Raw genomic sequence first — 24,471 nt, 5'->3', positions numbered from 1 at the left:
ACTGGAGTTTGCAATAAGATGGCATAGAAATGTAAAGGGCAAATGCAGGTGGTTAGAGGGACACAGGTTGGCAATTGTTTGGGATGAGGCAAGAATGAGCTGTGAGGGATCACAAACTTAAAAAAATCAATAGCACAACTAAGACAATGTCCTCCAGCACTGAGGACGGTCTTTTCAACAGCTCACCTCAACATTTGGTAGCTTCCGTGACTATCATCTGAGCAGGCCTGAAACCAAAGCACACTCCCCTCCCCATGAGCAAGTGATAATTAAACAAAAGATTGAATAATGTGCTTAAAGGCATGTGAAAAAGATTAATATAGCAGCTAAAGATGACCAATTTAAAAGATAGGAAACGAATTCACCAATCAAGCTTTTTTTCGTCAAACATTTAGGCTTTTAAGAAATTACTGATGGCACTAAACTGCAAATAAAATGCTATTGCAGTCTTGAATAGGTAGCTAGAGATTGCACTAATAAAAAGCCACAAGCATTCGGGTAGTCAGCTGCTGTTACGCATATACCATAACACCACAGTTGGCACTGAATTGGGTCCTATTCATCCTGTAATTTAAACACAAGACAGTGCTTTACCCAAATTTACAAGTACAAAGTTGGGAGACTGCAATTATTTGAAATAAACTTTCATATAAATAGTCTTTGGTTAAAGATTAAATACTTCAGAAAGTGTAATTCAACCATGCCAATAACAAAGATTTTAAGTAGTTTCCAAATAAATCACCATCAGACCAGATTAATAACCAATTGTTTATTGTGTAATATCCATCTGATCCACCATTAGCTATAGTTTCGGTTCAAGATTTTGTACTCCACATGAAGCAAGGTCCAACTGGTTGTAATAAGTTTTCATCAAAACAGTTGCACATATATTTACAAAATTTGCAGTGCCTTATCAGCTCAATTTTTTTTTCCTATCCCACACAAGCTAAATAAAGTATTCTCCTCTTCCACAGAAAAGAACTACTCCAAACAAGGAAGAAAAATAATGCAATGTGAGTTTCAGAGTGTGACAACACCAAACTGTACAATCATTACATAAATATGGCAGTATCAGTGGATATGCTAGTTGCACATAAATTAGCACAAATGGACCTTTCCTCCCATTGTACCAATGGCAATTCATACTACAGGCAATGATAAACAGAGGTCTACAGGCAATGGTTGGTTTTCATTTTTGAACACTATTACAGCATTGGCTCAGGTCTGGGGAAACTGATTCACAATATCTCAAGTAGAAGTAGAAAAGTAATCAAAATAAGGCACAATGAATATTACCTACATTTCAATAAATGGAGGGGAACTTGACTTCAGTGTTACATCATTGTAGAGAAATATAATTGCGTAACATTCAGTGGGAATAAACCACAACATTTTGAAACTGAGCCAGCACAGTTAGCAGTATCCCCCTATCCTTTGATTACAATATACTGATTTACTGCAGTTTTACAAAGGAAAAAAACCTTTAAAACTGCATTGTGCAGAGTATTCAAAATTCAAATCTGAACCCTAGCTGTTAGTAGTACATACTACTTACTGCTTTACAGTTAAAGCAAGATCACTGGTGATTGTAATGTTGCTGTACATAAAAAAAATTGCACAAAACAAGGATCTCAAGATGAAGAAGCCTTGTTCTATTACACCCAGTTTACAGAATCTTTAAATATTAATGACGTCAGATGGCTTAAGCCCATCTCGCTTCCACCGGCAAACAAAAGACCCAAGATAAATCAATTCCTGGGTATTCTTCTTTTTGTTAACATGGACATAACCATACCTGACTCATACAACAACTGCAAAAAAATGTTGGCAGCATATACTGGACATATTAATTAAAATCTTCACACAGGATATTTATCACTTTTTACAAAATATATTTTGCATTCAATTATTTGTAGCTTGTGAAGAAAAAGAAAGCTGCAGAAATTTGAATAAAATGGGTTGCAGCACGGAAGGCCCTCACTTTGGTTGCTGTACAGTTTTAGTCCTGTTTCGAGTGCTCCTTAACATCTTCCTCATCTGTATATTCTGATGGTTCATCCCATGGTTTCAGCAGCCGACCTATGTAGTCATATTTTTCTGCAAATGAAACAACTTAAGTTCAACATCATGCTTTTTAAAAATTCAGTTACATCTTTGTCACAAAATTGGCATACATTGGCAAAATAAGTTCCGATGTTTTAATTGCTGTCTTTTAGGAATACAGGCATTTGACAACAATCTTTTAACTTGAGTGGACAACTGCAAAATGACGATAAAGGACAGGGAGAGGTGGAGCAGGAAAGGAGTGAGGAGCAAGGAAGGGAGGAGGCAAAGAGAGATTAGGAAGAAAGCAGATTATCTGTTTATTATAATGTTTGCTTATTGTGTTTACTTTGCACAAACTAACTGCCACTAGGCAGCAAAGATTACAGTTAAAAAGTACTTCATTGGCAACTTCAATTCGCCTACCTTTTCCCATTGCTCTGCAGGTTTCTCTTCAAAGAGGTTCATCTAATTCCTTTTTGAATACTTTGATTGGTCCTGCCTTCAAAATGCTCTCAGGCAGTACGTTCCAGATACAAAACTCACGGTGTAAGGATTACTTTACTGATGTCATTATTGGCTCTTATGCCAATTACTTCAAATCTGTCTCCTCTGGTTCTCAATAGTTTAACCAATGGGAATAGTTTTTTTTGTGGCTAGGGACCCTAAAACTAGAGGGTATAGGTTTAAGGTGAGAGGGGAAGGATTTAAAAGGGACCTGAGGTACAACTTGTTCATGCAGAAAGTGGTGCATGCATGGAATGACTTTCCTGAGGAAGTGATAGAGGCGGGTACAATTACAACATTCAAAAGCCATTTCGATAAGTACAGAAGTAGCAAGTGTTTAGAAAGATATAGGCCAAATTCTGCCAAATGGCATTAGATCACTGTAGAATATATGGTCAGCATGGACAAGTTGGACCGAAGGGTCTGTTTCTGTGCTGCATAACTCTGATTGTAAGGCACTTTGAGACATCCTGCAGATCTGAAAAATGTTAAATCAATAAAAGTCTTCTCTTTTTTAAAGGAAGAAAAGCAAATTTATGTAATTAAGCAGCTCTCCATGGGTAGTTGAGTGTACCTGCATTACTTCATGTGTAGCTTGACTATTTTTTTTCCCTTTCCTAGTATCCTCAATACCAGAAGTCCCAATTTTGTGCAATAACTTGTGTACAATAACCAGTGCTTTTTAGATACTGAATTGCACTGTAACCAGCAGCGTCCCTTAACCTTTATCCTAATTACATTCTTTCAAAATTATATTTTTGCCTTCCTGATGCTCACTCTACTTAAGATAACTATGCTTTTCTAAAGCATATTACATTCAAGACAACAGCCTTGAGAATTTTGCCTACTGCCAATGTTAGGTTAACTGTTTATAATTGCCTGCTTTCTCTCTTTGTTCCTTAAAGATGCACTGAGATATCTACCTTCTAGAATCTAAGAAATTCTGTAAGATAGTAACCAATGAATTCACGAACATTGTCACTGACCAGCTCACTCAAACTCGTGTGGCATGCATTTAGATTTAAGATCTTAAATGTGCGCTCCACTAAAAGAAATTTCCATAACATTTTGGTCACCCATCCCTAATCCTTTACTACACGGTTATTAACTAACCATTTCTCATTCAAAAAGTGAGTAACTAACCTCTTTATTCATAACATCAATGACATACAAGCCAGAAGTCTGATAGAACATACCTTACCACTTTTAAATAATCAACCTCCACCACTTGTGGTACACAGCTGCCTTCAACTTTCAAGAACCCAAAGTTCCTTCAATAGTATCTTATATACCTTCAACCACTACCACCTATAAGAAAAAGTGCAACATATGTACGACAAAACCATCACATACAAACTCTCCTCCAAACCATACATGACCATGACATGCAAGTATGTTGGTCTTCAATTATTAGCAAGTTAAAATTGTGGAATTCCCTTCCTAATACCATTGTGCATGAACTTACCCTGCAGCATGAACTTCAAAAAGTAACTCATCACACCACCTTCTGAATGACAATGAGGGATAAACAAAAGAAGAAATGGTCCAGCCAATGACATTTATCCCAAGGTAGATTAATACCCCATCTCCTATACTCAAAACGTGAGACCAAATTCAAAGAATTATGTACCTGAACCATAGTTTCTGTTCCACAATACTACCCAAGGCCTTACTTGCAATTTATCCAAATTAAACTACATCTGCCACTTTGAGCTTATTGACCCAATTGATCAAGATCTCTTTGTTATCTTAGATAACATCATGGGAGATCAGTCAAGTGTTGCCTCTGAACCATGATGCGGCAGTAATTCCGTGAATGGGGGCGGGGACAACATTTTGAAAGCTCTTATATGGAACGTCCCTTTTGCACTTTGATTCCATTCAGTAATTTGCTCCATAAATCATTTCAGATCAAGCTTTCATAATTTCTCACTTTTGTTTTGAAGTATAAAAATTAAATCAAAATTTATTATAATTTACAATGAAACAGCACTAACAACACAGACTTTCTACAATGGATGCTATTGCCAAATGTAGCAGTGAAAGATGTTCAATACTTGCCCATGAACTGCATCTCCCATTCTCTAACACTTTCCATTTGTACAGCATTTAAATCAGACAGATCATCAAATTCATCCCTCAGAGCTTCTTTATCAAGACAGAAAGTAGCCAATCCTCTTGAGGCATCTCGGCCAGCAAATATGCCATAGGGACCATCTATTTAAAAAGAAATTCAGAAACAGAACAGAAATTCATTGAATTGACAACTGAAAACTGATTTTATCCCAAGCTTCTAAAAACAGTAGCTCGTAAAAATTCAAGATTCTTTAATCATCTATAATTCCTCTACGCAGTTTAACAAATAGGTTTCTACCCATTTATTCTGAATATAACAAAGCTGTTAAATGTAACAGGCTATAAGTAAACCCAACCCCACACATTTGCTTCTTCAAATCCTTTATTTCATTCATGTGAAGTACATCAGATCCTTCCTCAAAATAATCCTTACAGTCTCTAGACTAACTTTTCTTGAATAGTCCATATTTTACATCAACTGGACAGTATTAATAATATTGTTCCATTGTTTAATTTACTTGGAATATAGAACACAGGAATATCAGCCTAGTGACCCAATTCCTATAGAAACAAACATTCCTTCAATTGAAAAGATGAGATCTAAAACCCAAGTGTTGAGGAATACTGAAAAGACTAAAGCATAACCACAACAGAGTGGTTGAAAAAAAAAATCGAAGTTGCAATGAGCACACCAACGGGCCTGGGTGGAAGGTCTGAAGAGTAAAAGATTTGAGAATAAAACCTTAACAATTCTCAAATATGTATTTGGTCTGATAGTGGAGAAACAAACTTGTTTATAGTAGGACCAACATACAGCTCCTGTAACAGACTGCTGTTCAATTTACAAAACATGTTGACTTGGTTAAGCATTCTCATAAAGCAAAACTGAAGATGGTCAGCTCCAAAACAAGGCAATTCATTTTAAATAAAAAAATCGGAAAATTAAAGGCTGAAGATTAAAGCTAAGCAATGAAAAAATCCCACAGAAAGTGGGAAAGCCCATCTTGCCTCAACAGGATATCAAGTACATGCTCAAACAAAATCTATTCAGTTGCCCACATGCATATAGACTTGTAACATCACTTTTCCAAAACCCAATCTAGTCTGAGCTGGAACAGATGTATTTTGATGATGCAATGAGCAAAATTGGCTGTCAGAGACCACTCATTATAGGTCAAGGGCATCACGGCAAAAATGCGGAGCAGCTCTCAGCCCAACCATTATCATCTGTCTCAACAATCAACTTCCCACTTCAGCACAGAAATAAGGTTGTTCCTGACTGCCCAGGTTCTGCAATTATGAAACAGCTCATCTCGACCTGCAGGACAGTTTGAATAACACTTGAGGTAATAAGTGGCTGAATACATTTGTGCATCATCCACCAACAGCCAAACTAAACCAGCCATAAGAGATGGCTTCAACTTGAGCACTCGACAAACATGTGGCTCGTATTACAAGCCCTAAGCTTTTTCCTGTCATCTACAAAGTGAAAATCAGGAGAATTGCAGGAATACTGAACAAGCTGGGCGTATCAACAGCAACCAATTAGCATCATACCGCCCAGGATAATGCATTGTCTTTGATCAGTGCTCTTACCACTGGACCATTACCCACATTAATCACCACTGACATGCCACAATGGATGTACAATCATGTATTTTATCATTAATATAAGACAGGAGAAAGCATTTGATCCACTTTGTTAAAAACTGTAAAAAGAATGGATTAATATTCCCTCTAATATACAGAAGCAACTTTTGATTGCTGAAATGCTTGTGTTGAACTGTAAACACTAACTAAAGAACAAATAAAAGATTAGCAAAGTCACAAGGTCACATTCGGCTCAAGTTTTCTCCCAAGTTACACATCATCCTGAATTGGGCAAACAGCACTATTCCTTCATCACCAGAGGTCAAGATCCCTGACTGTCCTACATGACATCATATTGAAGCATCAGCACAAGAAATATTTGAGATCAGGGGAGTGCTTGCTGACATCAGAGCCTTGCCACAGATGTAACTCAACTGTATAAGTGCAGTTTTATTTGAATACCTGTGTCTGGGTGCACATCTTAAGTCATCACCAAAATGCTGATGTCATGACATTTCCAAAGGAGTATGTTGTGTGTTCCAACATGATGTCATTAAAAGTTACGTATGTGCATTTAAAATCAGAACAGACAAAAGATTAAAGAGAATCGGCACAATTTTTTTTTAAAACTTATATTTCTAGATGACATTACATCGACGCAGGGAAACAGGATTCAATCTGCTCTGACTAGATGTAGTTATAATGGGTTGAGAGGGTCTAAGAGGTAGATGTAGTTGATAGGTGGGTGAATAGCTGAGCCTGCAGGTCAGTTTAATGCCTACCTAGGAGTTTCAGTAGATTTTAAAAAGCTAACTTTCTCTGGGTAACTATTCAAAATTACATGATTCATAATTCTGACTTTAAAGAAATCTTCTGAAGGTTCCAAATGCAGGGGGAGTACACATTGGAAAATTCAATTTCCCTGGCTATTCATACAGAGCATGATGTGCCTTGTGAATATATAGAATCACTACTATAAATTCAGGCTATGCTGCTCCAACAAATCCTTGGCCATCGGAATATCTGGCCCATTAACACCATGCTTTAGAATTTTTTCAAAAGAAAGGATATGACCCATTCTCCAATATTTTGAATAGCATTTCTTTTAGATACAGTATTTTAAAACCTACTACTGTAGTGAATTCTCTCCAAACACTATGAACTATTTCATGGAAGACAGTGTCTCAAAACCTTGCAGTGTTGTAACTCACTGAGGTGACATGTTGGAAATCAAGCCATGCTCTCAGTCACCACAGAAGATTTTTTTAAAATCAAAGTAGGCAAAGTTACCAATTGACCCATCGCAGACCCACATGAACAGAAAGCATGAAGCTGGTTTTGATACATAACAAGAATTACTATTATTACAATTAAATAGATTCTAATCACAATTAAACAATGAACTGTCAACATATAACTACTAATTAAAACTCTTAACTCTCCTAAAAAACTTCCCAACACACACAGACAAAAGAAACATTGGTTTTATGGGTGATGGGGTTTAAAAAAAAACTGGATAAACAGCTCAATAGCGTTACTCCAAAGTTCACTGAGGCAATCCATTTGCTTCTCAGGACTTTCAATTCTCCAATCTATTTTCTCCAATTTCTTTTCACTTCTTTGCAGAAGGCACACCAATTGGTTCATTGAATACAAAGGCTTCTAGTTACTAGTTAAAGGTCTATAGCAAAAAGTGGGAGAAAATAATGAGTTTGCATGTGATTGCAGATATTTTCACTGGAGAGATATGGATACAACTTTCCCTTTCAGAGGTTCGAAGGCCGTACACTGTACTGCTCACACGCACAAGCTGTTCGACTACCCAGAAACCAGATTTGTCGTCAGCTGGTCATGATTCCACAAACCAATCAGCTTCTGGTGGCCAAATCTCACTATGTACACACCCTTGTGTAAATTATCACAAGCTACCTTTAATTAGCTACTCAAGAAATCTCAATCAAATACTGAAACAATTACCTAAATCTTATTTCACGTAGCAACCAGAATAAGACCCCTCAAATAAACAAGTTAAGCCTCAAAACTCAACTTAGCTATTACCCAATTACTAGTGGAATTTGGCTACAATTGCAACCAACAGTTCTGTCTCTGAATATCCAGGGTTTGATCTTTGTGCCATGTTGTTCTTCAGAGTTCGCTATTGAAGTTGAAAACTTACAAGATTTCGACCTTGTGAAGTTTCTGATGTGACATCATTGGTCCTTTAGGTTTATTTATCCACATCACCTGTTACACTTCTGAAGCCATCAAGTCCGCAGCTTGCCTTTTATAAGAGTAACTTGCCTATTCCTTGTTCCATTCAGTATTAAGTGCCTTTTCTCTCCCAGGAAATGGCTTATGTTGCTTTGATTCCCTCTTCCTAGGGATGCTTAATTAACATGATGCTTTAAATTCCTTTAAAGGAGTTTGGTCCTTGTCTCTGTCATCACAGAAAACAGTTTATTCCAGAAACAGTCATTGCTGACTCTTTCAATTCCTGAACAGTTATTACAATTCTGAAGTTTACAATATCACACTGGTGTCTTGCCTTCTCCTCTTTCATTTTCCTCCAGTGCACAGCAACAACCACCACCAACACAGGGCTTCGGTAACTGCCCTTTTAAAAGTACAGCAATTTGTTCCTGGGTCCTTTGTTGTAAATAGTCCTTTTCTCATTTCAGTCCACAACCAAAGGAAAATCAAAATATGTGGTCTTTACAAGACTAATGCACATGTGGCAACAACAAAATAAAGTACAACAAAACAGAATCAACTAAAATACAGTCAGCTGCATTTTGACAATTTGATTTTCAGAAGAACAAAGAAAATTTACAGCTAAGGAACAGGCCCTTAGGTTTAGACTGGATTTGGAGGGCCTATCATCCAATTCCTAAGCGTCGATATCCCTCTGCTCCCCATCTACTCGTGCATCTGTCCTGATGCACCTTAAATGAATCTACTGTGCTTGCCTCTACCACCTCTGCTGGCAACGTGTTCCAGGCACCTACCACCCTCTGTGTGAAGTATGTGCCGTGTATATCCCCCTTAAACTTTTCACCTCTCACCTTGAATGCGTGATCTCTCGTTATTGAATCCCTCACCCTGCGAAAAAGCTTATCTCTATCTACCCTGTCTATATCTTCATGATTTTGTACACCTCAATCAGGTCCCCCCTCAATTCTAACCTACTCAACCTTTCTTCATAGCTAGCACCTTCCATACCAGGCAACATCCTCACAGACCTTCTCTGCACCTTCTCCAAAGCATCCACGTCCTTTTGCTAATGTGGCGACCAGAACTGTACAGTTTTCTAAGTGCAGCCAAACTAAAGTCTTGTACAATTTTAACATGACCTGCCAGCTATTATATTCAACACCCCGTCTGATGATGGCAAGCATACCATACGCCTTCTTGACCACTCTATCCACCTGTGCAGCCACCTTCGAGGTACAATAGACCTGAACTCCCAGATCTCTCTGCTCATCAACATTTCCCCAAGGCTCTTCCATTTACAGCAAAGTTAGTTCTATAATTAGACTTCCCAAAGTGTATCACCTCACATTTGCCTGGATTGAACTCCATCTGCCACCTCTCTGCCCAACTCTCCAGTCTATCTATATTCTCCCGTATTTTTTGACAGTCTCCTATGCTTTCTGCTACTCCATCAATCTTTGTGTCATCTTCAAACTTACTGATCAGACCATCAATGCCCTCTTCCAGATCATTTATGTATATTAGAAGGATAGAGACAAACTTAAATTATTTTTTACTTTTGCTAATCCTCTTGAACATTTACTGTTTTTCCTGAAATAACACAGCTGCATTAATCCATCATTCCCTTGTTAATCTACTTATTAAATCCAACACTCCGTGAAATGACACTCCGTGTCCCCTTGTCAGCGTTTGGAGTTAAACTCCACCACAAGTGGAATTTACCCACGAGTTACCCACAATTCCATCAATATTAAAGCAAAACTGACCACTTCAGAAGTTGCTGATTGTCATACTGTTTTAATAATCTATCACTGCTGTTTTTTGCTTGTCAGGCCATCTACTCAATTCACCTTTTAATATGGTTGCTTCTGAAAATTTAAGTCAATTAGAAATAGTGATGTCGTCCCGGTCCCCCATTAACCATGCTACTATTTTACCATGTTTTAATGCATGTCCCATTTTTCTTTTTGATATTGTTTAATTTACTCATTCCATGTGCGCACATTTGTACGTATGCAAGTGCAAGAAATATTGATCAGCTCTTCATTCAATGCCTTATAGGTATATTCTTTGAACACGACATGTGCATCTTCCAGAATTCATGCTTGCATACATGAATTCTTCCAGCATCGTGCTGGAGAATAGCTACCCACTTGCTGCTCTGCTTTCATGCTCCAACTAGAAGCAAGGCATCCCGACTACTTTAACATCGGGATTCTGAGAAGTGGAATCAATTTCCATGTTTATCTAGCTAGAATGTCTCTATTTTACATTCATAGAATTAATAGAATAAAAACAAACTATTCAAGTCAAAACAATTCACCAATAAATGACAATGTATCAGCAATCAATTGCACAATTAGGAATAATCCTGAACTTTATATGTAGGTATTGAACTGGATTTGCTGTGATAATAAGTGTGAACAATTCATATCCAAATCAAACAGCAATCTGCAGCAAGTACATATGAACAATTAACTGTGAAAATCTGTAAGGTGCTGTCCAAGACGGATTGCTGACCCATTCAAATGTCTTGATTTGCACAAAATTCCTGCACTTACTGGTTTGAAAGACTAAATTTGCCACAAGTATTCTTATAACAAATTTTAATTACTGAGAAATTAATTGAATACTTCAAGTAGATCTTTGAATTAATAGTCCTATCTACTGCAAAATGACAAAGAGATTAACACATCTATCTTCTGCTGATAAATCCTTCAGAAGATTGTGATATTTGGCATTAAATATATTTCACGAATATATTTTTAAAAACTGGAGTGAGTATTAGTAACACAATATAGGTATTGTATATTTGCGGGCACAGCCCACCAGCAGTGGGGTGGGAGATGCAAGGGGAAGATTGAGAGGTTGCTGAAGTGCATGAGAGAGACAGAGGCTGCGAGGAGAAAGTAGGGTGGCATAGTGGCTCAGTGGTTAGCACTGCTGCCTCACAGCACCAAGGTTCCAGGTTCGATGCCAGCCTCAGGTGACTGCCTGTGTGGAGTTTGCTCATTCTCCCAGTGTCTGTGTGGGTTTCCTCCGCGTGCTCTGGTTTCCTCCCACATTCCAAAGTTGTGCAGGTTAGGTGAATTGGCCATGCTAAATTACTCATAGTGCTAGATGCGGTAGTCAGAGGGAAATAGGTCTGAGTGGACTGCTCTGTGGAGGGTCAATGTGCACTGGTTGGGCCGAAGGGCCTGTTTCCACATTGTAGGGAATCTAATCTACAAAAATCCTACAAGACACTGTCAAATGTTTTCATTAGCAAATATTATGCTCTCATTTGTGAAGAAAACTACTTGTATAAATCTCTACAGTTACATTTTACCAAAGATGGCACTAAGAACAATGGAAAGTTATGACAAGTAGCAATTTGGCCAACTATCTGTATTGGCTACCCAGAGCTACAGAGTCCAAGCCCATTGTTCTAGTTCATAACTCATCACTTTATACATGATAGCACTTCAGGTGCTTTTCCATAGAACATAGAACAATACAGCACAGAACAGGCCCTTCGACCCTTGATGTTGCACCGACCTGTAAACTATTCTAAGCCCACCCCCCTACACTATCCCATCATCATCCATGTGCTTATCCAAGGATTGTTTAAATCTCCCTAATGTGGCTGAGGTAACTACACTAGCAGGCAGGGCATTCCATGCCCTTCCCATTCTCTGAGTAAAGAACCTGCCTCTGACATCTACCACACTTCCACTGCAGCTATGCCCCCTCATACAAGCTGACGTCATCATCCTAGGAAAAAGACTTTCACTGTCTACTTATCTAATCCTTTGACAATCTTGTATGTCTCCATCAAATCCCCTCTTACCCGCCGCCTTTTGAATGAGAACAGACCCAAGACTCTCAACCTTTCCACATAAGACTTTCGCTCCAGACCAGGCAACATCCTGGTAAATCTCCTCTGCACCTTTGCCAATGCTTCCACATCCTTCCTGTAATGGGGTGACCAGAAGTGTACACAATACTCCAAGATTACAGTTACACTAGCATTTTGTACAGTCGCAACATGATGTCGTGCCTCCAGAACTCCGTCCCTCTACCAATAAAACGTAACATTGTATGTGTTAACAGCACTATCAACCTGGGTGGCAACTTTCAGGGATCTATGTACATTGACTCCAAGAGCCCTCTGCACATCCACATTACCAAGAATTTTTCCATTGACCCAGAATTCTGCCTTCCTGTTATTCGTCCCGAAGTGAACCATCTCACATTTATGTGCACTGAACTTCATTTGCCACCTCTCAGCCCAATTTTGCAGATTATTGAAGTCCCCCTGCAACCTGCAACATTCTTCCACACTGTCCACTACTCCACCAACTTTAGTGTCATCTGCAAACTTACTAACCCATCCACTTATGCCTACGTCCAAGTCATTTATAAAAATGACAAACAGCAGTGGTCCCAAAACAGATCCTTGTGGCACACTAGTAACCAGACTCCAAGCTGAATATTTTCCATCAACCACTACTCGTTGCCTTCTCACAGAAAGCCAGTTTCTAATCCAAACTGCTAAATCATCCTCAATCCCAAGTCTCTGCATTTTCTCCAACAGCCTACCATGTGGAACCTTATCAAAGGCTTTACTGAAATCCATATACACCACGTCAACTGCCCTCCCCTCATCCACATGCTTAGTCACCTTCTCAAAAAACTCAATAAGGTTTGTGAGACACGACCTGCCCTTGACGAAACCATGTTGATTCCCTGCAATCAAAATATTGCTTGCTAGATGATTATAAATTCTATCCTTATAATCCTTTCCAAAACTTTTCCTAGATGTAAGGCTCACTGGCCTATAATTACCTGGGTCATACCTACTGCCCTTCTTAAACAAGGGCATAACATTTGCAACCTCTATTCCTCTTCTACTAAACCTGTAGACAATGACAACTCAAACATCAAGGCCAAAGGCTCCAACTTCTTCTCCCTAGCTTCCTAGAGAATCCTTCATAAATCCTAGGGGAACTGTCTACTTTTGCACGTCTTCCTTACCAACCTCGATCCTTTCTAGTCTAATATCGCGTATCTCGTTCTTCGCCTCTACAATGCTCTTCTTTTCCTGAGTGAAAACCGATGAGAAATATTCGTTTAGCACCTCTCCAATCTCCACAGGATCCACACACCACTTGCCACTTCTGTATTTGATTGGCCCTATTCCCACCCTAATCATCCTTTTATTCCTCACATACCAATAGAAAGCTTTACGGTTCTCCTTTATTCTACAGATAGCTTTGGCAAATAGAATTAAGGAGAATCCAAAGGGGTTTTACAAATATATTAAGGACAAAAGGATAACTAGGGAGAGAATAGGGCCCCTCAAAGATCAGCAAGGCTGCCGTTGTGTGGAGTCACAGAAAATGGGGGAGATGCAAAATATTCATTTAGTATCAGTATGGAAGGGATATGGAAGATATAGACTGTAGGGAAATACATGGTGACATCTTGCAAAATGTCCAGATTACAGAGGAGCAAGTGCTGGATGTCTTGAAACGGTTAAAGGTGGATAAATCCCCAGGACCTGATCAGGTGTACCCAAGAACTCTGTGGAAAGCTAGAGAAGTGATTGCTGAGATATTTGTATCATTGATGGTCACAGGTGAGGTGACAGAAGACTGGAGGTTAGTAAACGTGGTGCCACTGTTTAAAAAGGGCGGTAAAGACAAGCCAGGGAACTATAGACCAGTGAGCCTGACCTCGGTGGTGGGCAAGTTGTTGGAGGGAATCCTGAGGGACAGGATGTACATGTATTTGGAAAGGCAAGGACTGATTCAGGATAGTCAACATGGCTTTGTGTGTGGGAAATCATGTCTCACAAACTTGATTGAGTTTTTTGAAGAAGTAACAAAGATGATTGATGAGGGCAGAGCAGTGGATGTGATCTATATGGACTTCAGTGAGGCGTTCGACAAGGTTCCCCATGGGAGACTGATTCGCAAGGTTCATGAAATATAGGGAGAACTAGCCATTTGGATACAGAACTGGCTCAAAGGAAGAAGACGGAGTGGTGGTTGTTTTTCAGACTGGAGGCCTGTGACCAGTGGAGTGCCACAAGGATCAGTGCTGGGCCCTCTACTTTTTGTCATTTACATAAATGATTTGGATGCGAGCATAAGGGTACAGTTATAAGTTTACAGATGACACGAAAATTGGAGGTGTAGTGGACAGCGAAGAGGGTTACCTCAGATCTGGACCAGATGGGCCAATGAGCTGAGAAGTGGCAGGTGGAGTTTAATTCAGATGCAGAGAGGTGCTGCATTTTGGGAAAGCAAATCTTAGCAGGACTTATACACTTAATGGTAAGGTCCGAGGGAGCTTTGCTGAACAAAGTGACCTTGGAGTGCAGGTTCATAGCTCCTTGAAAGTGGAGTTGCAGGTAGATAGGATAGTGAAGGCGGCGTTTGGTATATTGTCCTTTATTGGTCAGAGTATTGAGTACAGGAGTTGGGAGGTCATGTTGCGGCTGTACAGGACATTGGTTAGGTCACTGTTGGAATACTGCGCACAATTCTGGTTTCCTTCCTATCGGAAAGATGTTGTGAAACTTGAAAGGGTTCAGAAAAGATTTACAAGATTGTTGCCAGGCTTGGAGGATCTGAGCTACAGGGAGAGGTTGAACAGGCTGGGGCTGTTTTCCCTGGAGTGTCGGAGGCTGAGGGGTGATCTTATAGAGATTTACACAATTATGAGGGGCATGGATAGGATAAATAGACAAAGTCTTTTCTCTGGGGTCAGGGAGTCCAGAACTAGAGGGCATAGGTTTAGGGTGAGAGGGGAAAAATATAAAAGAGACCTAAGAGGCAACTTTTTCACGCAGAGGGTGGTACGTGTATGAAATGAGCTGCCAAAGAATGTGGTGGAGACTGGTACAATTGCAACATTTAAGAGGCATCTGGATCGGTATATGAATAGGAAGGGTTTGGAGGGAAATGGGACAGGCGATGGCAGGTGGGACTAGATTGGGTTGGGATATCTGGTCGGCATGGACATGTTGGACGGAAGGGTCTGTTTCCATGCTGAACATCTCTATGACTATGTCGTCTCCTTGCTCTTCTTAACTCTCTTTAAACCCTTTCCAGCTAACCTTAACTCTCCATCACCTCATCTGAACCATCTCATCTCATCATCACATAAGCCTCCCTCTTCCGCTTAACAAGAGATGCAATTTTTGTAGTAAACCACAGTTTCCTTACCTTCTCACTTCCTCCCTGCCTGACAGGGACACACCTATCAAGGACACGCAATATCTGTTCCTTAAACCAGCTCCACATTTAGATTGTCCCTACCCGCTGCATTTTGCTACACCATTCGATGCATCCTAAGTCTTGCCTAATCACAATATAATTGTCCTTGCCCCATCAATGCCACCCTGTGGCATGTACCTATCCCTTTCCATTGCTAAATTAAACGTAACTGAATTATGGTCACTCTCTCCAAAGTACTCACCTACCACTAAATCAAACACCTGGCCTGGTTCATTACCAAGCACCTGATCCAGTGTGACCTCCCTCTTGCCGGCCCTTCGACATACTGTGTCAGGAAACCCTCCTGCACACATTGGACAAAAATTGATCCACCCGAGGTACGAGAGTTATAGCATTTCCAGTCAATATTGGGGAAGTTAAAGTCCCCCATAATGACCACCCTATTCCTTTCACTCCTACCCAGAATCATTTTGCTGATCCTCTCCTCCATTCCCCTGAGAACTCTGGAGGCCTATATTAAAAAAAACTCCCAGGCAGACGTGAGTACTGCAAATGCTGGAGAATTAGAGTCAAAGTTACAGTGCTGTAAAAGCACAGCAGGTCAGGCATCATCCGAGGAATTCCTGATGAATGGTTTTTGCCCGAAACGTCAATTTTCCTGCTCCTCGTATGCTGCCTGACCTGTTGTGCTTTTCCAGCACCACTCTAATCTTGACTATTAAAAACTCCCAGCAGTGTGACCTCTCCTCTCCTGTTTCTAACCTCAGCCCATATACTACCTCAGTAGACGAGCCCTCGTCAAAAGTTCTTTCGGCCACCATTATACTCTCCTTGACTAACAGGGCCACCCACTCTCACCTCTTCTACCACTTTTCCTGATCTTAATGAAAGACCTAAACCCTAGAACCTGCAACATCCATTCCCGACCCTGTTCTATGTCTCCGAAATGGCCACAACACTGAAGTCCCAGGTACCTATTCATACTGCAAGCTCACTTACCTTATTTCAGATACTTCTGGCATTGAAGTAGACACTTCAAACCAGCTTGCTGTCTGCCAGCACATGCCTGTGACTGTGAAATCCTGTCCATGCCCGCCCTACTCTCATCCTCTTGTGCACTGAAACTCCACCTCATGTTGCCATCCCCCTGCTGAACTGGTTTAAACCCACCTGAATAGCATCAGCAGATTTCCCACCCATGTTATTAGTATCCCTCCGGTTCATGTGAAAACCATCCAGTTTGTAGAGGTCCCACTTTCCCCAGAATGGCCCCAATTATCCATGGACCTGAAACCCTGCCTCCTGCACCATCCCTGCAGCCACGTGTTCAGCTGATATGTCTCCCTATTCCTTGCTTCACTATCATGTGGCACGGGTAACAAACCAGAGATAAAATGGTTTGTTTTAGCTCTCAGCCTCCACCCTAGCTCCCTGAAATCCTGTCTTACATCCCTATGCCTCTTACTACCTCTGTCCTTGGTACCTACGTGGACCATACTTGGGGCTGGTCACACTCACCCTTCAGGACCTCAAAGACATAAGTCAAAACATCATTGACCCTGGCACCTGGGAGGTAACACACCAACCGTGAGCCTTGTTCATTCCCAGCAAACCTTCTATCTGATCCTCTAACCACTGAGTATCCAATGACTAACACTCTCCTCCTTTCCTTCTGTGCAACAGGGACAGACTCTGTGCCAGAGACTTGCACCCCGTTGCATACCCCTGGTAAGATGTCCCTCCCAACAGTATCCAAAACGGTATACTTATCTTTCAGGGGAACGACCACAAAGGATCCCTGCACTGACTATTCTTTCCCCCCTTCGAACAATTGCCCAGCTTTCTTCGTGCCTCGGAGTAACTGCATCCCTGTAACTCTTATCTATCACAGCTTCTGCCTCCCAAATGATCCAAAGTTCATCCAGCACCTGCTCCAGATCCCTAATGCAGTCTTGGAGAAGAGTTGGGTGAACTTCCTGCAGATGTACTTGGCTGGGACACTAATGGGGGTCCTCACCTCAAACATCATGCAAGAGGAACATTCCTCTCCCTGCACTGCCATCCCTGCTAGTCCCCTTATCAGAATGTTAAAAAAAAAGTCACTATCGATGCAGGCGGCCTTTTTGGCTCTTTTTTTTTAAAAAAATGAGTTCTAGGTCCTCACAGTATTAGATAATTTTTTTCAAAATCTGCTCTGGAATCTGATTGTAGTACATTTAAATAAATGACTCCTAGTTAGTGACCTTTCTGCTAATAAAACTCATGACTTCCTCACTGCTATACAGGCTCAAATTTGTGCACCTCTATTTCAAATATATCTAACATCCCAGTCCCTTGGTATATTGCGCTAGTTCACACATTTCTTCAAAAACATTGCCAATTTTTATCAGTTGCAAACTTAAATTTTACCCTCTTCGTTTAAATATTATTGAACCAAGTTTTGCCACAGAAATAACAATGAATGATACACATGCAAATTGAATAGCAATTTATGGTCAGTACACATGCCCAAACAAATTTGAGAATCCATCAGCTGCTATTTGGGACATTGTGCTCACTGTGAACTCCTCATTCAAATGTCTTGAGGAACAGGATAAGGGAGATAGACTAAAATCCACAAGATTTTAGAGATGATCTATTCCATATATTGCACAATTATCAACATGCTAACTCTTTATTATTGCTAAAGAATTTTTGAGGCACTGAAAATTAACATTAAGTGCAAAATCTATCACAGTCTGCCTGTGAACAAATGATTCTTTAATATGACAGGTATTCAGTGACATCTTCAACCCTCTCCTTCCTACAAGTCGAAGTGCTCACCTGCTTCAAGACCACCATCATACCTAAGAAAGCACATGCATCAACTCTAGTCTCCCAGATGCCCTTGATCCCCTGCAATTTGCCGACTGACGTAACAGTACACAGCAGATGCCATTTCCTTAGCCCTGCACTCATCCCTGGAACATCTGGACAACAAGGACACCCAAGTCAGACTCCTCATTGACTACAACTCTACCTTCAACATCATTATCCCCTTGGGATTGACCACTGTTCTCTGCAAATGGACCCTCCGCTTAACTGTCTATGCGTCAGGAATCAGTGAAGACAGATAACCTCCTCCACGATAACATTTTCAACACTGGAGCCTCCCTGAGGATGCGTTCTCAGCCCCTATGGTACTCCCTGTACACCCACAACTGTACTGCCAAATCTGGAACGAATACCATCTACAAGTTTGCTGATGACACCACTGTAGTAGGATTGATATCAAACAACAATGAGTCAGAATACAGAATGGAGATAGAGGGCTTGGTGACATGGTGCAATGATAAACTACCAGTAAAACTAAAAGAACTGATCATTGACTTCAGAAAGAAATGAGTAAAATACACTCCAATCTAAAATCAACAGAGCTGAGGTGGAGAGGGTTGAGAGCATCAAGGTCCTAGAAGTGACGATAACTGACTGGTCCTTGACTTCCCACATAGATGCAACCGTGAAGGCGGCACAACAGCGACTCTTCTTCCTCAGGCAGCTCAGGAAATTTGGCACATCCATAAGAACCCTCTTTACAGGTACACCAAACTTTACAGGTACACAATAGAGAGGATTATGCTCTCCTACCTCTTCCATCAGGTAGAGGATAGAGAAGCTTGAACACATGCACTAGCAGGTTTAAGAATAGTTTCTTCCCTGCCACTATTAGAAACTCCATTCATCAGTCCAACTTCAAATATTGCTGATCTTGCCTAGCACATATTCCTGTGTGGTGTAACCTTGGTGCCTTATTCTGTCCAAGTTTTTTTTTCATCTGATGAGCTGTATGTCCTTGCTTAGTATGATCTGCTCATACTGTTCACAAATGTTTTTCACTGTACTTGGGAACACATGACAATAAATCAAATAAGGATCCACATTACTGACTGCATTTTTCACCAGTCCCAGGCATTGAGGGTTGCTACACCATTTGGCCATGTAAAATATCGTTAAAAATTCCATTGTCAAGTACAAGTCTGACAGCCAAACATTTGTTCACTACTCTTAGTGAATATGATCCACTATCCAATCAAATTTTGCATACAGCACAGAAAAAGGGCTCTTGTGATGTACTGATAGTATCCCACTTTCTGAGCCAGAAGGCCTAGGTTTTCAAGTCCCGTTCCAAAGCATGTCATAACATGCCTGAAAAGGCCGATTAAGAATATCTAAGGCACAGAACATCTAATTTTATATTTATGCGCCACCCTAATCAGCTAACAGTCTCTAACACCACTTCAATCTAAAACTACAGAGGGGTTGATTCCCTATGACTGATAAATAGTTTGAAATTAATTTGAATCCTCTTGCTCCTAAAACTTTTTATTATTGTTGCCCCGTGAGAAGGCCCTCAAATATCCAGAACTGGTACTTATATGAATCAATGCATTATATCTTTTTATATTGAAGGTGGGAATAACAGATTAATAACAATAAGGTCATCATTAAATTCAAATATTTACCGTAGTATTCTGTTTAGCATTAGATGTCATTTATTTCCAGTATAGCAGTGCTTTGTCCTATTTGATTGATCAGCCAACTCAACTGAAATATTTAGCTGCTCCCTATTCAAATTAATAATACCTGCAGCTGCCCTCACCTAACTAAATAGCTGACAAATGTTTTTTAAACCATTACTAATTTCATCCTAATTTTCCATGTTCATATGTACCATTCATAAGGTCATAAAATGCACAACAGGAGGCCAATTCACCTGTCATGCAAACACTTGCTCTACTTTTTCCCCTGTAATTTTATTTACCTCTAACTGTGCAGCTAATGCACTTCTGAAAACCTTTAAGTGCATCTGTCTTCATCACCCGTCTTGGCAGCACATGGCTATATTGAGACACAGAAAATAAGAGGAGCAAGCCATTCAGCCCTTTGAGCCTGCTCCTCCATTCAATATGATCATGGCTGATCATCCAACTCAATACCATGTTCTCCTGCTTTCTCCCCCATAACCTCTGATCAAGAACTATATCTAAATCCTCAATGGCTGGAGGAAAACATTCAACGGCTCTGGCCTCAACCACTTCGTGATGGAATTCCACAGGCTCGCCACTCTCATCTCACACAGTAAGATGTTCATGTAATTTTGGGTCATTTACCTCAAATCTAGAGAGATTCAAAACCATCTGACTCTAGATCAGATTCTGGTTCTAAACCCACTGCTCGTCAGAACAGTTTCTGTTCATTTATTGGAGTCAAGATTTTGACTATTCCTATTAAACCTTATCATAATCATTTTGCTCTCAGAATAATCTAGCTTCTCCAATATATCCATGTGACTGAGTCTCTCCTCCCTAAAACCACTCAATCCTTTTGCACTCAATGGTTCATGTCTTCAAAATAATTGTGGTACCCATTTTAAATATCCCAGTTGTGGCTGAAGTGTTTTTATAAAGGTTTATCATAAGCTCCATGCATTTGTACTCTATGCTTTATGAAGTCCAGAATCCCTCAATCTATCCCACCACCTCCACAGATTTAGATACCAAGCTCAAGCTCATAAAGCTGTGTCTGCACACCATTTAGAATTGCACCCTTTAGCTTACATGGCCTCTTCTTTCTGCGAGAGAAAGATCACTTTACAATATTATATTTTATCCATATGCTCAATCATTCCACCATCCTATGTTCTCATGAAGTCGTGGGCGGCACGGTGGCACAGTGGTTAGCACTGCTGCCTCACAGCGCCTGAGACACGGGTTCATTTCCTGACTCAGGCGATTGACCGTGTGGAGTTTGCACATTCTCCCTGCTTCTGTGTGGGTTTCCTCCGGGTGCTCCGGTTTCCTCCCACAGTCCAAAGATGCGCGGGTCAGGTGAATTGGCCATGCTAAATTGCCCGTAGTATTAGGTAAGGGGTAAATGTAGGGGTACGGGTGGGTTGCGCTTCGGCGGGTCGGTGTGGACTTGTTGGGCTTAAGGGCCTGTTTCCACACTGTAAGTAATCTAATCTAATCTAATCTAATATTATTTTCTTCACAGTTCACAACACTTCCCAGCATTGTGCTTTCTGAAAATATAGGGTGGCACAATGGTTCAGGTGGCTAGCAGTGCTGCCTCACAGCAGTAGGGACCCAGGTTCAATTCCAGCCTTGGGCAACTGTCTGTGTGGAGTTTGCGCATTCTCTCCGTGTCTGCATGGATTTCCTCCGGGTGCTCCGGTTTCCTCCCACAATTCGAAGATGTGTAGGTTAGTTAAATTAGTCATGCTAAATTGCCCATAGTATTCAGGGATGTGTAGGTTAGGTGCATTGATCAGGGGTAAGTATAGGATAATATGGTAGAGGAATTGGTCTGGGTGGATTATGCTTTGGAGGGTCATTGTGGACTTGTTGGGCTGAAGGGCCTGTTTCTACACTGTAGGGATTCTATAGTAAAACTTGTGTTGAGTACATCCAAATTCACTGTCACCAATTACTTTCAAATCTTGATTTCCAGGCTGCTACTACTTCTTTTGTTCCATGAGTTTTAAACTTTACAAATCTATTATGTTGTCACTTTGTGCAACTCCTTTTGAAGTCTTGATACAGACAGAACACATCACCTCAGCAACGCTTCCTTTGTTACTTCATCGAAATAATCAAGCAAAATCTGCCTTTAATAAATGTACTTTAACAACACATCCTTGGGTTCTAACAGTAAATGCACTGCTTGTAATCTCCTAAAGTCTGGAACATGGTTAAAAATAAACCCAATATTCAAGGAAGGAGGTAAAACGTACAAACCAGTGAGCCAGAGATTAGTTTGGAGGAAACTGCTGAATTCATTATTAGGAATGAGATAGCTGTACACTCAGATCATCATAGTATGATTAGGCAAAATTAACATGGTTTTAGGAAAAGGAACTAATGTTTGACAAACCATCCGGGTTACTTGAAGATTAACTGGAAGAGCAGATATAGGGAAAAAAAATCAGTGGATGCAATAAATGGATTTTCAAAAAGCATTTAGCTCAGTTGGTTGGTTTGCAATGCAAAATGATGCCAACAGCATGGTTTCAATTCCCATATCAGGTGAGGTCACCATGAAGATCCCACCTTCTCAACCTTAGCCAACACCTGAAACGTGACAACCGTCAGGTTAAATTCACCATCAGTTGCCTCTCTAATGACAGCAGCTCCCCTGCAGTCCTCAGACTTTAATATCATGATAAGAGTTCATGGCTGGGGCAATATATTAGTATAGACAGAAGACAGGTTCCACTATTAATTATAACATAAACAAAGTGAAGCTGTTCACACTGGCTGATAGTACAAGAACTAAGATGTTGGGCATTAGGTGGAGGGTAAATGAGAGGAACAACATTTTATTTTACAGACTGGGGGCAATGAAATGGAGAGATGGTGGAAGGAGAGATAATAAGTGGTTTCAAAAGGACATTGCTCAATTCAGCAATGAATCTGGCATGAACTTGACCGTTTGATTGATCTCCTTTTATGCCTATATGGGTATGACTTGTTAAGGGCTGAAAAAACAGGTAGGAATACACTGACATTTTCAGATTTGCAGCATCGCCTAGTGACAGCTTGCCAATGTCACTTAGAGTGTGCTGGATTGTTTATAACTTATGTAAATACTTAGGTGCATTGCACTTAGTCCTTTCATTCAAATATGCTGACAATACAAAGCGAGGTGAGAAAGCAAGTTCTGAGATACGTACAAGAAATCTGCAAACAAATTAGAGGTCAAGATGATAGGAAACGGAAGCACTTTTTGGAAATGAGGGGGAATTCATTTTGGTAGTAAAGATAAGCAGAGTGCTTTTTTAAAAAGCATGGTGAGAAACTAATAAATGTCAACATTCAGAGGGGCCTAATACACACAATGTTCACATGTAATTCTCAAGTCCTTCCACTGCCTTGGAAGCTGTGGACATTCAGTTGTGAAGGACGTTCAAAACTGACTTCAATTGGAGTTCTGGACAGCAAGGAATCAAGCAGGGCAGTCAAATAAATAGGTCAACTGTGATTCCATATCTCAAACGGCACAAACACCTCCAAGTACAGAAGACATATAAATTGGAAGTAGCATAAATTCACCACAGGAGAAAATTGCAGATATGAGGACAGAAGTTGAAAAGTAATTAACAATCTCCACAGGAATGGAGAGAGCTCGTTAAGAGACAGTTACTAAAATTCTTAAGTCATGAGTTTCAAGATTGATAGATTGGCAAGTAGTTCAAAAACCAGCTCGTTAGAAATTGGTGACAAGCAATAATTTATGTTAAATAGTCATAAAGAGTGAAGAAAGGGATTATGAAAAGTTTATATTGAAAACACAGAATGCTTTGCTACTGGGGTTAATGCAAGGTCATTGTAAAGTGGAGAAGGAACTGAAGGACAGAATATTGTATTGTTCTGGAGAACAGCAGCAACCAGGATTGCACAACAAATACTGGCCTGGCCAGTGACACTTACATCCTATGAAAGAATAGCAACAGTACAGGAGGACAAGTTCTGGACTATAGAGAGCTGTTCACATGGATGCAGTGCAAAGGCTTCCTTATGGGTTGTATAGGTCCATGGTCTTCAACATACATGCTGTACTTCTGGTGAATACTGATTTTGCTAAAATGAAACAAAAATGTCTAGAATATAAACAGTTTTTGCGAGCCATCAAAAGCGCAAATATTAAGATTTAAATTTTAATCCTGATCTAAACAAATACAGCCCCTAAATGGAGTACAGGGTAAAATTACCAAAAAACTATCTTTTCAGATTTTATTCACTGAAATATTAACTAAATACAGGATATTCAATATTTTGGG

General features: G+C 40.2%; 1 protein-coding gene across 1 annotated transcript in view; it reads right to left on the bottom strand.

The window, feature by feature from the left end:
- Window positions 1-754: 754 nt before the first annotated feature.
- Window positions 755-24,471, bottom strand: part of LOC132833398 (membrane-associated progesterone receptor component 2-like) — a 47,383-nt gene continuing 23,666 nt past the window's right edge. Inside the window, exons 2-3 of the mRNA XM_060851634.1 lie at window positions 4,612-4,767; window positions 755-2,097 (exon numbers count right to left, since the gene is read on the bottom strand). Of these exons, the coding sequence (XP_060707617.1) occupies window positions 2,000-2,097; window positions 4,612-4,767 (254 nt within the window). The 3' untranslated portion in view covers window positions 755-1,999. The remainder of the gene's footprint in view (window positions 2,098-4,611; window positions 4,768-24,471) is intronic.

This window comes from Hemiscyllium ocellatum, chromosome 36 (assembly GCF_020745735.1).
Source record: "Hemiscyllium ocellatum isolate sHemOce1 chromosome 36, sHemOce1.pat.X.cur, whole genome shotgun sequence".
NCBI lineage: Eukaryota > Metazoa > Chordata > Chondrichthyes > Orectolobiformes > Hemiscylliidae > Hemiscyllium > Hemiscyllium ocellatum.
This window is presented reverse-complemented; position numbering and strand designations above follow the sequence as displayed.